This window comes from Cannabis sativa, chromosome 8 (assembly GCF_029168945.1).
Source record: "Cannabis sativa cultivar Pink pepper isolate KNU-18-1 chromosome 8, ASM2916894v1, whole genome shotgun sequence".
In the NCBI taxonomy this organism is placed as follows: domain Eukaryota; kingdom Viridiplantae; phylum Streptophyta; class Magnoliopsida; order Rosales; family Cannabaceae; genus Cannabis; species Cannabis sativa.
In genome coordinates this window covers 48626191-48644934 of record NC_083608.1, presented here as the reverse complement: position 1 = coordinate 48644934, position 18744 = coordinate 48626191, and the positions used below count along the sequence as shown (strand labels likewise).

The following is an 18744-nucleotide window of genomic DNA, read 5'->3' as shown; positions in this document are numbered from 1 at the left end:
AATAATACTGACAATTTACTAATTAGTCCTTATACCACTTTCATGTAACAATTTGTACACATATCTAGTTTCAACCATCTTAAAGACAAAAAAATGCAAGATTTTTTTAATTATAATAAACAATACTTAAAATAAGATCATCTCTCTCACTGATCATAGATACCCAAAAGAAGATAAGCTAAGCTAGCTAACATAGACTCACACCCATATACATTATATACATATATATATATATATTATATATATTTATATAATATGTAATGCATCTATACATATATAGAGAAAGTAGTTAGTACTGATTTGTCTTATCATTAATTCCATGTTTAGAGAACATTAATCAACAATCAAGATGAATATGAAATTAAGAGTTGATTTTCCCATATGTTTTATCATTGATTTTCATGTGTCATATTTTTCTTCCACGTCTCTCCTCATTTTTTGGATTAATTAGCGGAGGTAGCTAAGTATGAATTCTCAATTGAAATATTTTAATTTACAATTGAAAATGATTGAAGGCAAATATAATTATATATTTATATATACGTACTATACATGATATTGATATATATGAACATAACGAACTTGACTCTTCTGCAACTACTGTTACTGAGATTACCACTTTTGACTGTATTTAATTATATATAAATATGTGTATATTATACACGTTATATAAGGTTACGAGCATACATATATAGGGAGTATATATCTGTGTTGTGGATCTTCTAATTAATTATTAAAAATCAAGTATTATTTATAGTAAATTAAACCTTAATTAACAAAGAGGAGTGTTACCGTCAACGTCCTGTTACAATGTCTTAGTCAACTTCTACGTTTGAAAATATATGTTGGTATATTTTTTTTCATTTTTTTTTTCACGGGAGTGTTCGTTATGCTTACAACATCATCCCTGTAAATTTTTAAAAATTTTCGAATAGTTTACAGTGTCAAAAATACGTTTGAAGTTTTTTGAACGCGCGTGGTAATGTGGAATATCAGGAACCCTGGTTTTGGTATTGTAAACTATTCGGAATTTTTCAAAAGTTTACAGGGATGATATTGAACTATAACGAATACCGCTATGAAAAAAAATTGAAAAAAAATATTTCGGCATATGATTTCGGACGTGAAGGTTGACTAAAAGTTATAATAGGAGGTTGTAATTAACACTTTCATTAAAAAATTATGTGATAAATCAAGAAATATTATTTTTTATTGAGTAATATTTTAAATATACTAATCTATATCCTAGCCAATTCAATCATTTCAATTAAAAATATATAAACAAAATTTATATGAAATGTTTATGTAATAATTAGAGGTGATTTTTAAATAATAACTAATTTTTTTAATAAATATGCAATTTTATTAATAGCCATCGGTTAAAATAATAGTATACAATCCAATCGTGACATCTTCTCTTAGAGACACGATCAAAATTAGAATTAGAAAAACGAGCCAGATAATCAGCTGTTTAATTTCTAAATCGTTTGACAAAAAAAGTTAAAAATAAAATAAGATGAAAAAGATTGCAACATCACAATTAATCTTAAGAACACCTATATTCAATTTCATCTACTGCTCAGAAAACTCAATAGTAGAACTTGTTGCAGTAGGTTCATTCAACCTCGTAGCTTGAACACTCAATTATTGTGGAAAGTAAATAACTGCACTAATAACAATCCATTTAGTCGCAGAAAACTTATTATTCTCAACCACTAACAAATATTTGATAACGAGCTATCAGAGAGCAAAAAAAACCAACAACGAAACAAAACAAAACGAAATCATGTCACACAGACACGACTAAAATATTCAAAAACATATCACAAAGACAAAACTAAATACTAAAAACTATTTCACAGAGATAAGACTAATCACAGTATCAAATAACTACATTTCTATTTTTTGTATTCTAATTTCCTTACTAAATGTATTTTGTATTCTATAAGTGCTTAATTCGATCAAACTAAGGAAATTAGATATTGCAGCCTTGCACTTGCATATGGGTCCTACTAGTAGCTATATATATATAGTTAGTAGTCCTCTTCCTTGGTAGTATAATATAGATATTTGACTAGTCCATTTTATATATTAATTAATGGACTTTTATTTTGTAGCCAAACGAGTCTATCAATTGTCATATTTTGAAAATTTGAGAACAAGAAACAACGTTGAATCGAATGTTCACATCATCATAAGTACAAATCGAATTCTAGCTATTATAAATACTACCTTAAAAACTACAACAAATTATATTCAATCTTAAAACATATAAAAAAATCAAGAAAGCTAGTTTATATACACCATTCTTCACGTACGTGCACATATATATAGATCAATCTATATAGTAATTATATAGTTTTCATATATTATATATATTACTATATTAATATATAATCATATCAAATATATGGCTTCTTCTAAATCCTTACTAGCTTTTCATTCACGCCTACTCACGTACACCTTTCTCATCATGATGATCATCAAATCATCATCATCATCATCATCACCTTTTGATTTTCTCAAAAATCTCCAAGGTTGTAAAAAAGGTGACAATGTCCAAGGCATTCGTGATCTCAAAAACTACCTCAAACACTTTGGTTACTTCACTAAACATTCAACTAATCATATTGATGATGAAGATGATTTCGACTATGCCTTAGAAAAAGCTATTAAAACATACCAAATCAATTACAACCTCAAACCCACAGGAATCTTAGACCCAAAAACCTTATTCAAAATGATGAAGCCTCGTTGTGGAGTCCCAGATATTTTTGCCAAAAATAAAACAAGAATGCGCTCAGCCAATAAAAGTACGCCACGTCATCATCACATAGTGTCTCACTACTCATTCTTCCAAGGAGAGCCAAAGTGGCCAGCCACAAAGTTCAACCTCACCTACACGTTCCTCAACGGCACTCCAACCGAAGCAGTGTCCGCAGTGGGCCGGGCTTTTAATACTTGGGCCTCCAACACTCAATTCACATTCTTTGAGGCCCAAAACAATGAAAAGGCGGATATTACGGTGAGTTTTGAGAGAAGGAACCATGGTGATGGGGACCCATTTGATGGGGCTGGTGGGACCCTTGCACACGCTTTCTCACCACCCGATGGAAGAGTCCATTTCGATGCTGAGGAGAGTTGGGCTATTGGGCCTGTTGCTGAGGCTTATGACGTTGAGACTGTTGCTTTGCATGAAATTGGGCATATTCTTGGGCTTCAGCATAGCTCGGTGGAAGGGGCCATTATGTATCCTGAGATTGGTGCTGGAATCACCAAAGGGTTGCATGGTGATGATATTCAAGGGATTAATGCTTTATACAATCTTGTTTGATTGAACTAATTAATTAATATTATAAATTTTCCTGTAATAGTTTATGATTTACTACTGAGTAATTCATTGTTGAAGTGGTTTTTTTTATTCATTTTAAATCAGTGTGGAATACAAATTTGTTTAGTTTTTATTTAATAAATATCATTTTCGACTCATTTAATAATAATTTAATCTCTTTTGATAAGATTGACAATGTTTTCTGTTTCAAAAACTTTTTTAGAAAAAAAAAAGCTCTTATTTATTTTTCAAAAATACTATTTTTAAACTTTTATCATTATTTATTTAAAAAGGCCATTTTTTGAATACTATTTATTATATTTTATTCAGAAAAATTGAAAAGTCCTAATTAAATTATCAAAGTACTGTATTTTATAAGGTCCAAAAAAAATTGTTTTCATCATTCAAAGTTTAAAAATCACAATGACAGACTAAATTGATTTATAAAATTAAATTTTCACAAGTTAGTTTTAACTAATAAAGTAATTGGATTAAAATATTTTAATATGCTTTCTAGTTACAAATAAAATATTCAATCTTGTTGGCTGTTATACAGTGAACCCATAAAGATAGAATGTCCAACCGTTATGATAGAAATGAAGCTGTTAGGCCAGAGAGTGAAGCCCCAGAGGAAATTACTAAATTAGCAATTGTTATAAGCTTTTATAAAAACTGATGTGTTTAATCAAGTAGAGAAACTTGATACATTCGATCAAATGACTATCCATATTCCATTTCTAATTTTACATATGCACATTGCAAATGAGAAAAATGAGAGTCCCATTTCTTTATCAGAATACAAATACTACATATCCAAGTTGATGCATTTTAACCATACCAATCCATGATATGATACAGTCATAATATAAGATAGGAGCTTTACGGCAGAGACCATTCTCTATTTCCTCTTTGAACATCTTGTTGTCAAGAGCAAAAAACTCAATAATCCATGAGCTCATTAAAGTTAATAAACCCCAACTGCCACTTCCTTGGTTTCACAAAGAATATAAATTAAGAGCATAGCATGCTATGGGACACCAAGGTATGAGACCCGATATTGAATTGCACCAATACTAATATTACACCTCACAGGAGTGTTAACGCATATCGGTCAAATATTTTTTTTTACCTTTGGTTCCAAAACCAGGGGTTTCCAACCTTCAGATGTTGTTGCAAAATACTACTAGCGATAACTGGTGATCAATGAAATGAACACTGAAATACTTCTAACATGATCCTAAAAAGGTTTTTATGTTTCACTAAGTGTACAAGTTGAGTGCCTAGAAGAGCTAAAGAGCTTACTTAAAAGTTCACTCTAAGCACTCCAACAATATCATTCAAGAAGTTAATACAAAAGATAGCAAATTACAACTCTAGTTTTCCCAATTGAATAAAAAAAATAGCCCAAAACAACAAACGACTAGAAACATCAATTTTCTTTACAAGTATATGAAGTTATTAACCATTAAAACAGTTCAGAAAGCTCCCAATCCCCAAACCGAAATAAACATGGACTTGTTAGGTCAAGGTGATATTTAAAGAACAGCACTTTGCACAACTTTACTTGGCATGTTCACACTACACTTTATAATGCAAAAACTGCAAAAAGTGGCAGCCATGTTGGATGATAATGACCCTTTTAAAATTAAAGCAAATCTTATCCAAACTAGCTCATTTCTAACTATATTTAGCCTAACTGATCACAATATTCAATACTAAACTAATATTCATTATGAGAGTGTGGACTTCCACACTTTTTAAGTACAAGAAACAAAAGTATGACTCAACATGTGCATTGCATAGATTGAAGGTCCCAAATCAAGATCATTTATACAAAATTGAAAAGGAAAAACAAATTTAGCAGTATCAAAATCTAATAATGTTGAATAAAATTTTGAATTTGTATACTCACTGATGTGATACATGACCATTAACACCAAATTCCACAACTTCAGCTGCCTTTTGGTTAGCCACTTTGTCCTCTTCTTCTTCTTCTTCATCAGAGTCCAAAGTGAACTGGCTCTGATTCTCAAATGTAGCCATTTCAGCAACGAGTGGCTTATACTGCATAAAATCAGCACTACCATTTCTCCGAGACACAATTGAGTAAAAAATCGAAACTATGATCACTACAAGAGCAAGGTGACAATTGAATTGAAGTGTAGCAATAGCCCTAGCTCTGTGATAATCAGGGTGTCCCTTACACTTGATCGTGTAATTTCCTCTGCTCTTTTCGTGCAATGTACAACCATGAGTGATTAAATTGGTGTAAAACGAAAAACCCATTTGTAAAAACCACATTCCCTGTAAAATTAACCCAATCCCACGAGCGAATTTGGAAAAAATCGATTTGGGTGATTTCAAATCAAGAACTGTGGAGAATAGACATACGGTTATAGGAACTAACAAAAGATCAAAGTAACGATTTTCAATTCCACTTGGGTCTTTTCTTTGGAGGTAAAACAATAGAAATTCTTCGACGAAAGCGAAAAGACCGATTAAACTGACGAGCGAAGAAGAGAAATTTACCATAAGACCCATGATGCCGTAGAGCAAGAAGAGAGAAGCAATTGCTAGAACCTGTAATTGAAGAGCCGTTCCAACTCGGTCGCGTAACTCAATCGCGTCATATAAGGAAACCAAGGAATTTATAATAAAGAGGAAAGAGACTATGGAGATGGAGATGAACGATAAGGAGGAGGAAGAAAAAGATGGAGTTTTTATCTGGGAATTTGATTTGGAAGATGGTGAGGGGGTTTGAATCGAGGTAAGAGGTGAAGATGGAAGTGAGATTTGATTTGGGTTTGAGGAAAGAAAGGTGAAAGCTTCCCATGCACCAATGAATATTAATCCAACGCCAGCAAAGGCGAAGGAGAAGAACCCCATTTCTGTATGAGATGAGATTAGTTTTCTGGATTTGTAGGCTGGAAAATTGGGGAAGATGGGAGATTTGATGTAGTAGAATAGAAGAAGTAGTTTTAGATGGTTTGGTCGTTGATTTTGAGGCTTTGTTAGTTAACAGTCAATTTTGATTGGTGGCCTCCATTTTGTTTTCAATACTTCTTCTCGAATTCTTCTTCTTGACTTTTTTTAAGATTTTTTTTTTTCAATACATATATTTATTCCCAAACGTTAACTATGATCATGGTAGAGTTTTGTGGTAAGAATTTTTCTCAAACTAAAAATATTAGAGGAATTATTAAATATTTTTTTTAAAAAAAAATAAAAAAAATTACAGTTTGAGATACTCTTGTGCTATATGAATTTCCGTAAAAGTATGTAAAAAAAAATCAGTAAACAAATCTCTACTTCTCTTCTTTCACCTCACCTCACTCATATATGCATTTTTATCTACTTATATGTATACTTGTTCTTTTAAAGTAGATCTTTATTTTGAATTTCCCTTTAAAACCCAAACTCAAACCGAAATTTGATACAACCCAATATCAGGGTCGGTCTTAGGTTAAGGCGGGCTGGGTCCGTGCTTAGAGCCCACTTCTATTAAGGGTCCAAATAAAAAGAATTAATAAATATTCATATATTTTTAATCATTTTTAAAAATATTATTGTTATAAAAATAGCTCAAAAAATTATTTTCTCTCGCACCCAATTAATTGAATGTGTTTGATATACACATCCTCACACCTGAAATACGAAAACTCGGATCTAGTAAACTCGTTTGATGCACCCTACTTCCATGTACTTGTTGTATGTCTTACATAATTTTGTGCCAAATGAAATCAACCTAAGGAGCTTGGCATTGGTGCTCTGGAGGATTATAAATGAGGGTATTCCTATTAGAAACAAACTGCCTTTTGGTGGGGACAAGTATTATTTATTGTGTGGCTTTGAGACAGAGTTTTGCCTCTAGGGAATGCAGCGTGTCGAGGGCACTCTGATTTTCAGGGTGTTTTCTCTTATTGGAAATTTTCCTTGCTCAAATATGATTGAGTTTGTTGGAAATATTTTGCTGTTTGTCCCTGTTAATCTTCGTTCATCTATTTTAGTGTACATGGCATGTATGTTCGATGAAGTTTGGAGTATAAGGAATAGATTTTTCTTTAAAGGTGGGGCTGTTAATCTGGGCATCTCTCTTAAGCGGATTCAGCAGAATTTTGTTGAGTTCTTCGATTATTTTGAGGTTGCTGCTACGGCTTCGGAGGTTCAACCTCTTGATGTTGGGATCTCGAGGGAAGATTTTGATTTGGTGTTACTTATTAATGCATTGTGGTATCAAGGAGATGCTGGCTTGGTTGTGGTAATGTATAATATTACAAATGAATCTTGGGCTTATAACGTTCAAAGAGTTTCAGCCTCGTTTGCTCTTTTATCCTAGGCAAATCAGTGCAGGGGTTCGAAAATTCTAGTTTTTCAAATTCAAAAGTTGTTGTTCAGGCGTTGGCGTTGGGGAAAGGGCAATGTGTTCCTAATTGAAATTTTCTTAATGTTTCTCTTTCTATTTTAGAGTTATCTAAGCGTTTTAAGTCTTGTATTTTTTTCCTTTGTTAAGCGGATGGGGTTGGTTTTTGTTGATGGTCTAGCTAAAAGTGTTAGAAGTTCTACACTTTTTGCTAGTATTTATTAAGGGGAGGGTAATCCCTTGTGATTAGGGCTGTTAAAAAAAATAATAAACTGCCCAACCCAGATAAACTGCCCAAACCAAACCGAAGAAACCGATAAAAAATACAATCCGAATAACTTTATGAAAAATTCAAACCGCCCAATGAATATATTGAGCGGGTTTAATATTATTCTAACCCGCCCAAATAACCCAAATAAACCGATTTACATATTTTTTGATAAAATTACTTATAACATAATATATAAATTTCGTTTAATAGTTAAACTATTTTACATTTAAAGTTTGTATTTTATAGAGTTTATTTTGAAATTTAGAATTTTTAGTTGATAATTTTGATTGCATTTAAATATTGAAGTTGAAATTTAGAATTTACATATGAGTTTATTTTTTAAAAAATATTGTTTGATACTTTAATGTTTATTCAGTTCATATTTATTTTTTAACATTGTTGACCGAGGTTTTCGGCAACTAATAAAATATGAATATAATAATGAGCTGTAAGAAAGCGAGATGAAGACTTTTTACGTGGTTGGGGCGTTAATGAGCCTTAGTCCACGAGCCACTGATATTTATGGATATCTTTAATACAGATTCTACACTTGGGAGAATGTTTCTCTCTTTAATACAAAGAATGTTCTTGGTGAGTTTTTTCTCTGTTTGCTCTTAAGCAGCCAAGATTCTCCGACCCCATTAAATGAGCTTTGAGGGGGTATTTATAGTGTTTTAGCGGGGCAATCCCTAGAATTGTACTTACACATGTGTCTGTAAGTATCCATAAAGTTGGGCATTTCCGATGAATATACCATGGGTGATGCATGGTCAAATCCCTAGGTGCTGTAGGGTTTTTATGGAGAATGTCCTTTTTGTCTTATGATGGACGTGACTCTTCGCAGAGTAGCCGTCACTAGACTTAAATGATCATTACTGTAGCGCCCATTTCTTGTTTGGGGGATGTCTTGCGTCAGACTTTATTGCGTGTACAGTCCCAACACGCTTCCTCCCATGCAGCATTAAATGCGACTTGATGTCTCGGGAGAGACCTGACACATCCCGGAGTGCCTTTGAGCTATGCTCGCTTCCGGGAGTACCTTGTACTCCGGGTGCATCCTCCTGGACCCGTGCGAGTAACGCTTCCTGGTGTCATTCAAAGACTTAGTAGTTCTTCTCAAGTAATTTGATCCACGTGTCCTTTCCTGACTGGTCCACGTATATTGGGCGATTTTAGGAGCAACATTTACCCCCCAAGCCTTGTTTACTTAGTAAAAATAAACCAAGGCTTGTTCATGTGTCTCCGGTTGACTCCTCGTTTCCCCAGCTCGAGTCTCGAGCGCGTGGGGGGCACATTAAATGATGGTATTTAATGCGACAATACGTTTGTTCGTAGGAATGTTTCCAGCCGCCTCCTCGATCTTACGATACGGCGTGGGGCGCGTGAAGGTGTGTCTAATAATGGCATTAAATGCAGCGATTCACTTTTGCAGAGGTCGATTCGTTTCACGCCCCATGATTGATGCGGCGCATTGATGGTGTCAGGTGGATACTCAAACGTTTGCACCGCCTTAATGGCGGATTGATCTGGCCCGTTGATCTGCTGGGAATTCGAATCGTGCGTTCCCCCTACCGTACGATTGGTAGGTGAAGACGCCTGTTCCTCATGCATTTTTGCCTATAAAAGCCACCACCTTTCCTTCATTTCGGTTACTTTCCATTCCTTACCATTTTTGCTCGAATTTCTCAGAGAGAAAAATTCCTCAAAGTAGCACAAACCGTCTTAACACTTGAACATTTTCTGTAATCTTCCAGTGTTTGATTTCGTCAGTGCTTCTCAGCTCTCGCTCAACCATACCCAGTACCCCCAGTTCATCAATCAATCTGTAAGTCTTTCGCATCTTTAGACAATAGCATGCTTACATTTATTTTGTTTGTTTTCTGGGTTCGCACTCAGAGATTTCTGGAGTGTGAGTGTTGAGCTCTTTGAGTTCTGCTCTTACGTTTTACTGTATTAGTTGTAGGCATACAGTTTTGTTTTAAGAAGGCTGTGTATCCTTCGTTTAGCTTTTGCTTAGGGCATAGGAAGACTTTTTCTTTTCCTTTTTGCAAAACCACTTTTACTGTGATTTTACTGCACCCGACACTTGTTCAGGGATTCTCTTTCGAGTTTCCCAGGTGACACGTGTCCGGAGGGGGCCTCTTTCCAGCGGTTAGGGGACCCCCACTCCCTTTTTTCTGGTTTAGGGTTTGATATGGGGCCTAACTGCTGGGTTTTTTTTTTCTTTTCGTTTTTCTCAGAGCATATCATGTCTGCTTCTGGCTCAAAGTCCTCGAAGAAGAAGGGGAAGAGTATTGCCACCCTGGAGGAGGTTTCTCTGGGACCTGTTGCCCAGGAAGGGTACAAGTCCCGCGCCACTGGCTGGGAGGCGGCCGAGCTCCGATCGACCCTGACCTGCCCTCACCAGTTGGAGAACATCATTAACGTAGCTGGAATCAAGCCCTCTACCTCAGGGACCTTTCACCGGCCTCCCCGTGATTCGGAGACACCCAACCTCAACTATGATGGCTTCGGGGCTTGGAGTCAGACCCATCTGATGGCCGGTGCAATGCTCCCGCTCCAGGACTATTTTGTTGATTTCCTTGTATTTGTCGGCCTTGCGCCATACCAACTTATTCCCCAAGCATACCGCCTGCTCTCAGGCTTATTTATTTTTTATGCCGCACGCGGCTGGGGGTCTCCCAGCCCGGCGGAAATTTTATATTTTTACGAACTTGTATCCGTCCCCAAGAAAGGGGACAAACTTAAGGATGGTTTTTATGGGTTCGGATCCACCACCGCTAACGAAGGGGTGGTTCCGTATAATAGGCGAGACTCACGTTAAGGAGTACCGCCACCGATTTTTCTTCTCCTCCGGTTTTAGGGCCGTGGACCATCCGGAGCTGCTCACGGAGTGGGTGCGGATCCCACCTTACCAGCGGACGCTCACCACTCAGGCGTTCCTTCGAAGGGCCCAAGCCTTCGCCTCTTATGACCATGCCGATCTTGACGTCGGGGGCTTGGTCACCACGGAGAATTGTAGAAAGGCCAAACTTATCCTTTCTCACCAATCCGTGGATGACTCCAACCTTTCCAAGGTTATCTGCCCTAACGTGAGGGCGCCAGTCGCGGAGAAGGCCTTCCGGGATGAGCTTATCGCTACGGCAGAGAAGAAGTACCAAGATTATCTCTACCGGAAGGCCCAGGAGAAGGCGTATTCCAGTGCCCAGGCTGCCTCTGGGAGAGGGCTCCGTGTGGGGAGCCCGGTGGTGCGGAGGAGCCAAGCCATTGGCGGGAAGTCCGAAGCTAAATTTTTTGATAAGATACTTCAAGAAGAGATTGGAGGTCCTTCCGCCGGGGGACCCCTTCGTCTTGAAGGTTCTTCCGAGAACCAGACTTCCCGCCCCGGCCTTCGGTCCGAACCAAACTCGGGCGCTCCCGGTGCTAGCACTTCTGGTGCTGGTGGTAAGTCTCCTTTGATAATTCAATATGTTCCTTCCGTTGATGAGTATACCAGTCGTAGGCCCATAGGGTTCGATGAGCGTCTCCGTAGGTTTAAGATGCCGTCGACCCGGTGGGGGGATCATTTGAAGGAGTTTTATTTTACAAACTTAGGAGATTACCTAGGTCGGTCCCGGATGGGCCCCGCCCTCCGAACCTATTCCCTTAGGTCCGTCGGCTTACATAGCGTCCAGCTGGTTTCGTCCCTCGGACAGTTATCTTGGAGATGATGCTGCCAGCATTAAAGTTCGGGACTTTGCTAGGGCCGAACTAGGGAGTCCGGGTAGGAGTAGTTTATTTGCTGCACCTCCTTGTAAGTAGTTTCTCACGGACTTTTAACACTTGCTTGTTTTATTGGAACAGGTACCTCCATGGATGCCATCCTGGAACGGCTGGCTGGGGTCCATACTCCGGTGGCTCCTCCGGCTTTCACCCCCTCTCCCCCGGCCCCTTCCTTGAAGGTTTCTTCCGGCGCTCCTCCCGAAACCATCGACTTGGTGGATGACGAGGAGGTGCTTCCGGGAGAAGGCCAGGGGAAAGGGTGGGACTTCTCGGAGGAAGCCGCCGAGGGTGCTGGAGACCCTCAAGCTCTCCCAGTGGTAGCAGAGGAGGACGAGGAGGAGTCTGAAGTGGCTCTGATCCGCAAGCGCAAGGGCAAGATGATCGCCCAAGACGAACCGAAGAGGCCTCGGAGGGCCGATACTCCCGCTCATGGCCTAGACGGCGGGGTGTCTCCGATGGAGGAAAATCCTGCTCCTCCTCGCATTGAGCTCACCCCGATTCCGGGGGATGAGGCAAGGCAGGAGCTTCGCATAGCGAAACACAACTACGCTATGGACGAGTACTCCCGGGGATATGCCGATGTGGAGGCCCTTAGGAGAATTCTGCGATCGGAGGTTGAGGCGAGCATTAACCATCCGGACTATCATGATCCGTGGAACCTCAACCTGGATCCTTTGGCAGACTGGTTCCGCCCCCTCCTAGGGCCCACTCTGGCTCCTTTTGCCGCGGAAATGACCGGTGAGTTCGCCTCTCAGCTTACACGCTGTGCGCCTAAGCGGTTTGCCACTTGCGCTTCCCTGAACTCTATCTTCCAAGTCCAGGACCTCAGCCATTCCCTCACAGTGGTAAGTACTTTGCAGTTTCTTGCGTTTCCTTTATGGTGTTTGCATTTTGTTTTCTTCCTTTGAGAGATTTCTCCTTACGTCCCGTTATGGTTCAGCTTGCCGCTGAGGCTGGTCGCCTCTCCAAGAACATCATAAGCCATGGCTTCGCTCTGTCCGATTTTGGGGATATGAACGATGTCAAGAAGGTCCTCCAAGACCTTACTGCGGAGAGGCAGATCTACCAGGAGGCCGCCGAACGCCAGGAAGCAGCGGCCAAGGCTAAGGAAGAGAGGGCCAAGGCCAGGGAGGAGGAGGCCATCCGGAGGGAAGCTCAGGCGGAGGACATGATCCAGGCCGAGGCCCAGCGGAGAGGCAGGATGGAGGCCCATCATCAGGAGGAGCTAAGGACTCAAACCGAGGCTGCCGAGAAGGCTAGGCGGGACCTTCGGGAGGCCAGGGAGGCTTTGGACGAAATGGCCGCCAAGGTGAGGTCTCTAGAGGAGACTCACCAGTCGGATATTGAATCCAAGGCCGCTCTGGCTGCGGAGTTGAAGGAGCTTCGGGACTATAAAGATCAGTCCATTAGGAAGGCCAAGAGGGCCGAGCTCCTTTCTCCCGTCTCCTGTGCCCGGTGCCCGAAGCGCTTTGATGATGGTGTCTATATGGCTTGGGCCACCAACGATCAGAGTATCAAGCTTTCTTTCTATCCCAAACCCGAGGACATGATTGCCAAATTTCGGGAGAAGAAGAAGAGACTTGATGCCGAGCTTGAGGCACGGATCGGACCTCGTCTTCCGCCGCGGCTGACTGAGCTGCCCTATCATTGACCCAGATTGTACCCGTTCTTTTCATAACTCTTTTTTTTTCTTTGTACATACTTGCTGCTGCCTTAGAACAGTTTACTTACAGGCGGCAGCCTTTATTTAAAGGGGAGACAATTTGAGGCCTGTCCCCGGGCCATTTATATGTGTATGACCTAACCTCCGGGCTAGGATATTTTTTTTTATTTATATATATGTGCGATCTTTTTTCCACACTTTATATATTTCAACCTGTCCTTCGGCTCAGGATTTCATACTTACGCCTTTTATTTTTGCGCATGTTTTTGACCTGCCCTTTGGGTCAGGATATTTTACTTAGCTTAACCTGCCCTTTGGGTAAGGATGTTTTACTTAGCTTGACCTGCCCTTTGGGTCAGGATATTTTATTTAGCTTAACCTGCCCTTTGGGTCAGGATGTTTTACTTAGCTTGACCTGCCCTTTGGGTCAGGATATTTTATTTAGCTTGTTTTTGTTTGTCCGTGCGGTATACCCTAGTACCCCCCTGAGTGGCATAGAAACTTTGTTTTTAAGGCACTCAGTTTTATTTAATATAGAGGAGGCATACATTTGGACGGTACAAACTCTTTGAACAAAAGCTAAGTTTAATTCGCTACTGGTAGTATTTTCTGAGGTGATCGGCATTCCAGGCTCTTGGGACAGTAGTTCCGTCCATTCTTTTCAGTTTGTAAGTGCCAGAGCCGATTTCGTCCTCGATTTCATATGGTCCTTCCCAATTTGGTCCAAGTACCCCCACTCCGGGTTCTTGGGTGGCTGGGAAGACCCTTCTTAGGACCATGTCACCGATAGCGAATTTTCTATTTTTAACCTTGGAGTTAAAATACTTGGTCACCTTCTTTTGATAAGCGGCCATCCGTATTTGGGACTCATCCCGGAGTTCTTCGACCTGATCCAGAGCTTCTTGGAGCAGGGCCTGATTGGTGGCCGGATCATAAGTCGTTCTCCTGTGGGATGGGAATAATGTTTCCACCGGGACCATTGCTTCACAACCGTATGCCATTGAGAACGGCGAGTGACCGGTTGTGGTTCTGGGGGTCGTCCGGTAGGCCCACAATACACTTGGCAATTCTTCGGGCCAGTTATTTTTACAAGCCGGCCTTCTTTTTCAAGGTGACCTTTAGGATTTTATTATTTGCCTCACTTTGGCCGTTTGTTTGAGGTCGGGCTACCGCGGAGAAGCTTTTTACTACTCCGTGTCGGTTGCAGAAGTCAGTAAATTCCTCGCAATCAAATTGCTTTCCATTGTCTGAGACTATTTTGTGAGGTAAGCCGTATCGACACACTATGTTTTTGACAACAAAGTCCAACGCCCTCTTAGCGGTTATTGTCTTCATAGGCTCAGCCTCTGTCCATTTGGTGAAGTAGTCTACTGCTACTATTGCATACTTTACTCCTCCTTTTCCCGTAGGTAGAGACCCGATGAGATCTATGCCCCAGACCGCGAAGGGCCAGGGGCTTGTCATCAGCGTGATCTCATTTGGAGGAGCTCTCGGTATGTTCGCGTACCTTTGGCACGAGTCACACTTTTGGACATAGTCTATACAATCTTTTTTCATTGTTGGCCGAAGTATCCCCGCCTCAATATTTTCTTTGCAGAGTGGGTCCTCCCGTATGATCTCCACAGAACCCTTCGTGGACCTCCAGCATGATTTGTCTAGCTTCGTGGTCCGATACACACCTTAAATAAGGTATGCCGAGTCCTCTCCGTAGAGAATTTGGTCCATCATTACATAACGATGAGCCACGATACCGAATCTTTCGAGACAGTGCCCTCTCTTGGGGCAACTCACCTGTGGTTATGTATTTTATGATGGGGACCATCCAGCTGGGTTCTTGCCCAACCGTTTGCGTGGTCTCTTTTATTTTGATGCTTGGCTCTGCCAAGCGTTCCACGGGTACTACCCCCAGCTCTTCGATCTCACTATCCGAGGCTAACTTAGCCAGACAGTCCGCATGAGCGTTCTTTTCTCGGGGGATTCTTTCTATTTTATAGTCCGTGAACTCGTGGAGCAGCTCTCGGACTATTGTTACGTACGCGGCCATTCTTTCGCCGCGGGTTTGGTATTCTCCGGATACTTGGTTTACGACCAGCTGAGAATCGCTGTAGACTTCCACCCTTTTGGCTCCTACAGCTTTAGCCAATTTTAGCCCTGCTATTAGGGCCTCATACTCGGCTTCATTATTCGAAGCTGTGAAGTTGAATCGGAGTGCTGCCTGGAGCCGCAACCCAGTGGGCGATATCATAGCTACTCCGGCTCCCGAACCGTTTTCGTTTGAAGCTCCATCCACGAATACTCTCCAAGTGGGGATGGGTGGCTCCGGAGTATTGGCTGTTGCCTCGGCTTCATTACATTCGGTGATGAAGTCTGCCAAGGCTTGGCCTTTTACGAAATCGGGGCACGTAATGCAAGTCAAACCGACTCGGTTCCATTGCCCATTTGAGGAGTCTTCGGAGGCTTCGGGTTTACGGAGGACTTGCCGGAGTGGATGATTGGTCAAAACTCTGATTGGATGGGCTTGGAAGTATGGTCTCAACTTCCGTGATGCCATCAGGAGGCAGAATACTAGCTTTTCGATGACCGGGTACCTTGTCTCGGCCCCTATCATGCGTTTACTAACATAGTACACGGGATGCTGGATCTTTTCTTCCTCCCGGACCAATGCAGCACTGATCGCATGTTCGGAGACCGCCAAGTAAAGGAACAAGTCTTCTCCAAGGACGGGCTTTGATAGGATAGGAGGTTTTGCCATATGGTCTTTTAACCTTTTGAATGCCTCCTCGCATTCGTCCGTCCATTCGAACTTTTGGCATTTCTTCAGTATGTTGAAGAAGGGTATGCACTTGTCCGTGGATCGTGAGATAAAACGGCTCAACGCGGCCACCTTTCCGGTCAAACTTTGCACGTCCTTATGTTTCCTGGGGGATGGCATGTCCAAGAGAGCTTGAATTTTCTCCGGGTTCGCCTCAATCCCTCTCTGGCTGACTATGAAGCCCAGGAATTTTCCCGACTTGACTCCGAAGGTACACTTCTTCGGATTGAGCTTCATGCCGTATCTTCGGACGACTTCGAAACATTCTTCTAAGTCGTCTGCATGGCTATTGCATGCTTTGGATTTGACGAGCATGTCGTCTACATATACTTCCATGTTTCGTCCCAGGAGGCTTTTAAACATCCGGTTAACCATTCTTTGATAGGTTGCTCGGCGTTTTTCGGTCCGAAAGGCATGACTAGGTAACGTATACCCCCTTATCGGTCCGAAGCTAGTGCACTCTGGTCCGCCGTATGCATCTTTATTTGATTGTACCCGCATAGGCATCCATGAAAGATAGCAGCTTTAAATCCGGAGGTGGCGTCCACCATCCGGTCAATCTGGCAGCGGAAAGCAGTCCTTTGGGCAGGCTTTGTTTAGATCTGTGAAATCTATGCAAACCCGCCAAGTCCCGTTCGGCTTGGGCACCAGGACCGGATTGGCTAGCCATTCCGGATAGTATACGTCGCGGATCATGCTGTTAGACAAAAGTTTATCCACCTCTTTCTCTAAGGCCTCGGCTTTCGCCGAGTCGAGCGGGCGTCTCTTTTGTTGTATAGGGGGCATGTCCGGATTGACGTTGAGGACATGGGTGATGACATGAGGGCTGATGCCGGTCATGTCCTCTTGGCGCCATGCAAAAACATCAATGGCGCCCTTCAGTGTTTTTATTATTTTATTTTTTTCCTCCGGATCTAGGCCTCTCCCTATCCGGAGTACTTTGGTGGAGTCGTCGTCGCACACTGGGATCTCTTCGACGTCCTCCATTGGTTCTACAACCCTTTCGGATCCTATACGAGGATCCAACTCGTCTTCTTCAGCCTTCTCTACTTCAGGGGGCCCCCGGACCATGAGTACTGGCAAGTGGGTGGCAACGTTGTAACATTGCCTGGCCTCTCCTTGGTTTCCCCTCACCGTTCCGACTCCGGCTTCCTGAGTAGGAAATTTTAGGCACAGGTGTCGGATAGAAGTTATTGCACCAAAGTCGACGAGGGCCGGTCGGCCTAAGATTGCGTTGTAGGCTGTTGGACAATCTACCACCACGAAGGTGCAATACTTAAACGTGCTCTGTGGAGTGTCCGGGCATAGGGTAACTGGGAGCCTGACTTTTCCCATCGGGATTAGAGTTGTCCCGTTAAACCCTGTGAGCTGCGATCCGCTAGGAGAGAGGTCCCGGTCGGTCAACCCTATCGCAGTGAAGGCCTCCTTGAAGAGCAAGTTCACGGAGCTTCCATTATCAATCAGGACCCTGGCCACCACTTTATTTGCAATGGGGGTCTCTATGACCAGCGGGTCGTGATGAGGAAAACGCACCGTCTTGGCGTCTTCTTCCGTGAACGTTATGGGTTGGTCCATTAGCCGAGGCCTTTGAGCTGGGAGTTGAGTGACCTCCCACACTTCACTGTGCCTTGCGGCCTCGGCATACCTCTTTCGCTCCTTCCGAGTGTTTCCTCCGATATGGGGACCTCCGGAGATCATGGCTACCCGCCCATTAGGCCGGGGCGGTAGTCCGGGTATATGCTGGGTGTCACCTGCGGGAGCAGCTGGAGGCAATACTCCTGCTGTACCCCCTGGTGTCCCCGAAGGCATGCCCCCGGCCACCTGCCCCGGGTTAAGGTGGGGTAACCTATTTTTGATCCACTCATAGAGGTGGCCCAACCGGATCAGATTCTCAATCTCATCCTTGAGATTTTTACACTCGTTGGTGCTGTGGCCAATGTCGTTATGATATTCGCACCTTTTGCTTGGATCTCTCCGGGAGCTGTCCCTGTACAATGGCTGGGGCCTCCGGTAGTGCGTATTCTGCCTTGTGGCAAAATAGACACGTTCCTGAGAGTCCGTGAGCTCTGTGTACTGGGTGTATTGGGGTGTGTACCCCTTCTTTTGGCGCTTCTCTCTCGTTCGGGTGCTGCCCTTGGAAGACCTCTTGCTTCTAGACCCTTGAGTGGGGCCTGTTAAGCTAGCGGTTGGGGCAGCCTGTGAAGGAGCCCGTCCATTCACCCCGGACGGGTTGCCGTAATGGGAAGATGCCGGGGGCAGAGCTTGCCCTTGGTTGTACCCGGGAGTGGCAGACAACTGTATGCCACTAACCGGAGGGGTCGCGGTCGGGACAGTACCCGAGGGCGATACTCCTGGCATGTATCCTGCCATCCCGGTTGGATAATAGCCTCCGTAAGCCACGATCTGGGCTTCTTCGAGGTTAATATATTTTTGGACTCGCTTCTGGAAGTCCTGAAGGCTAGCAGCGCCTTCTTGCTGTAATTCGTTCCAGAAGGGAGTCCCAGTACGGATTCCTGCTTGGAGAAGCGCAAGCTGTTGTCCGTCG

The 18744-nt window shown here is 42.3% G+C and overlaps 2 protein-coding genes across 2 annotated transcripts; one reads left to right on the top strand and one right to left on the bottom strand.

Moving 5' to 3' along the window:
* The first annotated feature begins 2424 nt into the window (after positions 1–2424).
* On the top strand, positions 2425–3468 carry LOC133030346 (metalloendoproteinase 3-MMP-like). The gene has a single exon (XM_061103030.1). The coding sequence runs from the start codon at positions 2474–2476 to the stop codon at positions 3332–3334; it is 861 nt and encodes a 286-aa protein (XP_060959013.1). The 5' UTR covers positions 2425–2473; the 3' UTR covers positions 3335–3468.
* A 1571-nt stretch (positions 3469–5039) lies between these two features.
* LOC133030345 (uncharacterized) lies at positions 5040–6475 on the bottom strand. The gene has a single exon (XM_061103029.1). It carries the CDS (start codon positions 6215–6217, stop codon positions 5240–5242), a length of 978 nt encoding a protein of 325 aa, XP_060959012.1. The 5' UTR covers positions 6218–6475; the 3' UTR covers positions 5040–5239.
* Positions 6476–18744: the final 12269 nt, after the last annotated feature.

Bases quoted from the DNA above. Each gene is read 5' to 3' on its own strand.
- LOC133030346 (XM_061103030.1), top strand. From the start codon at position 2,474: ATGATGATCATCAAATCATCATCATCATCATCATCACCTTTTGATTTT.
- LOC133030345 (XM_061103029.1), bottom strand. From the start codon at position 6,217: ATGGGGTTCTTCTCCTTCGCCTTTGCTGGCGTTGGATTAATATTCATT.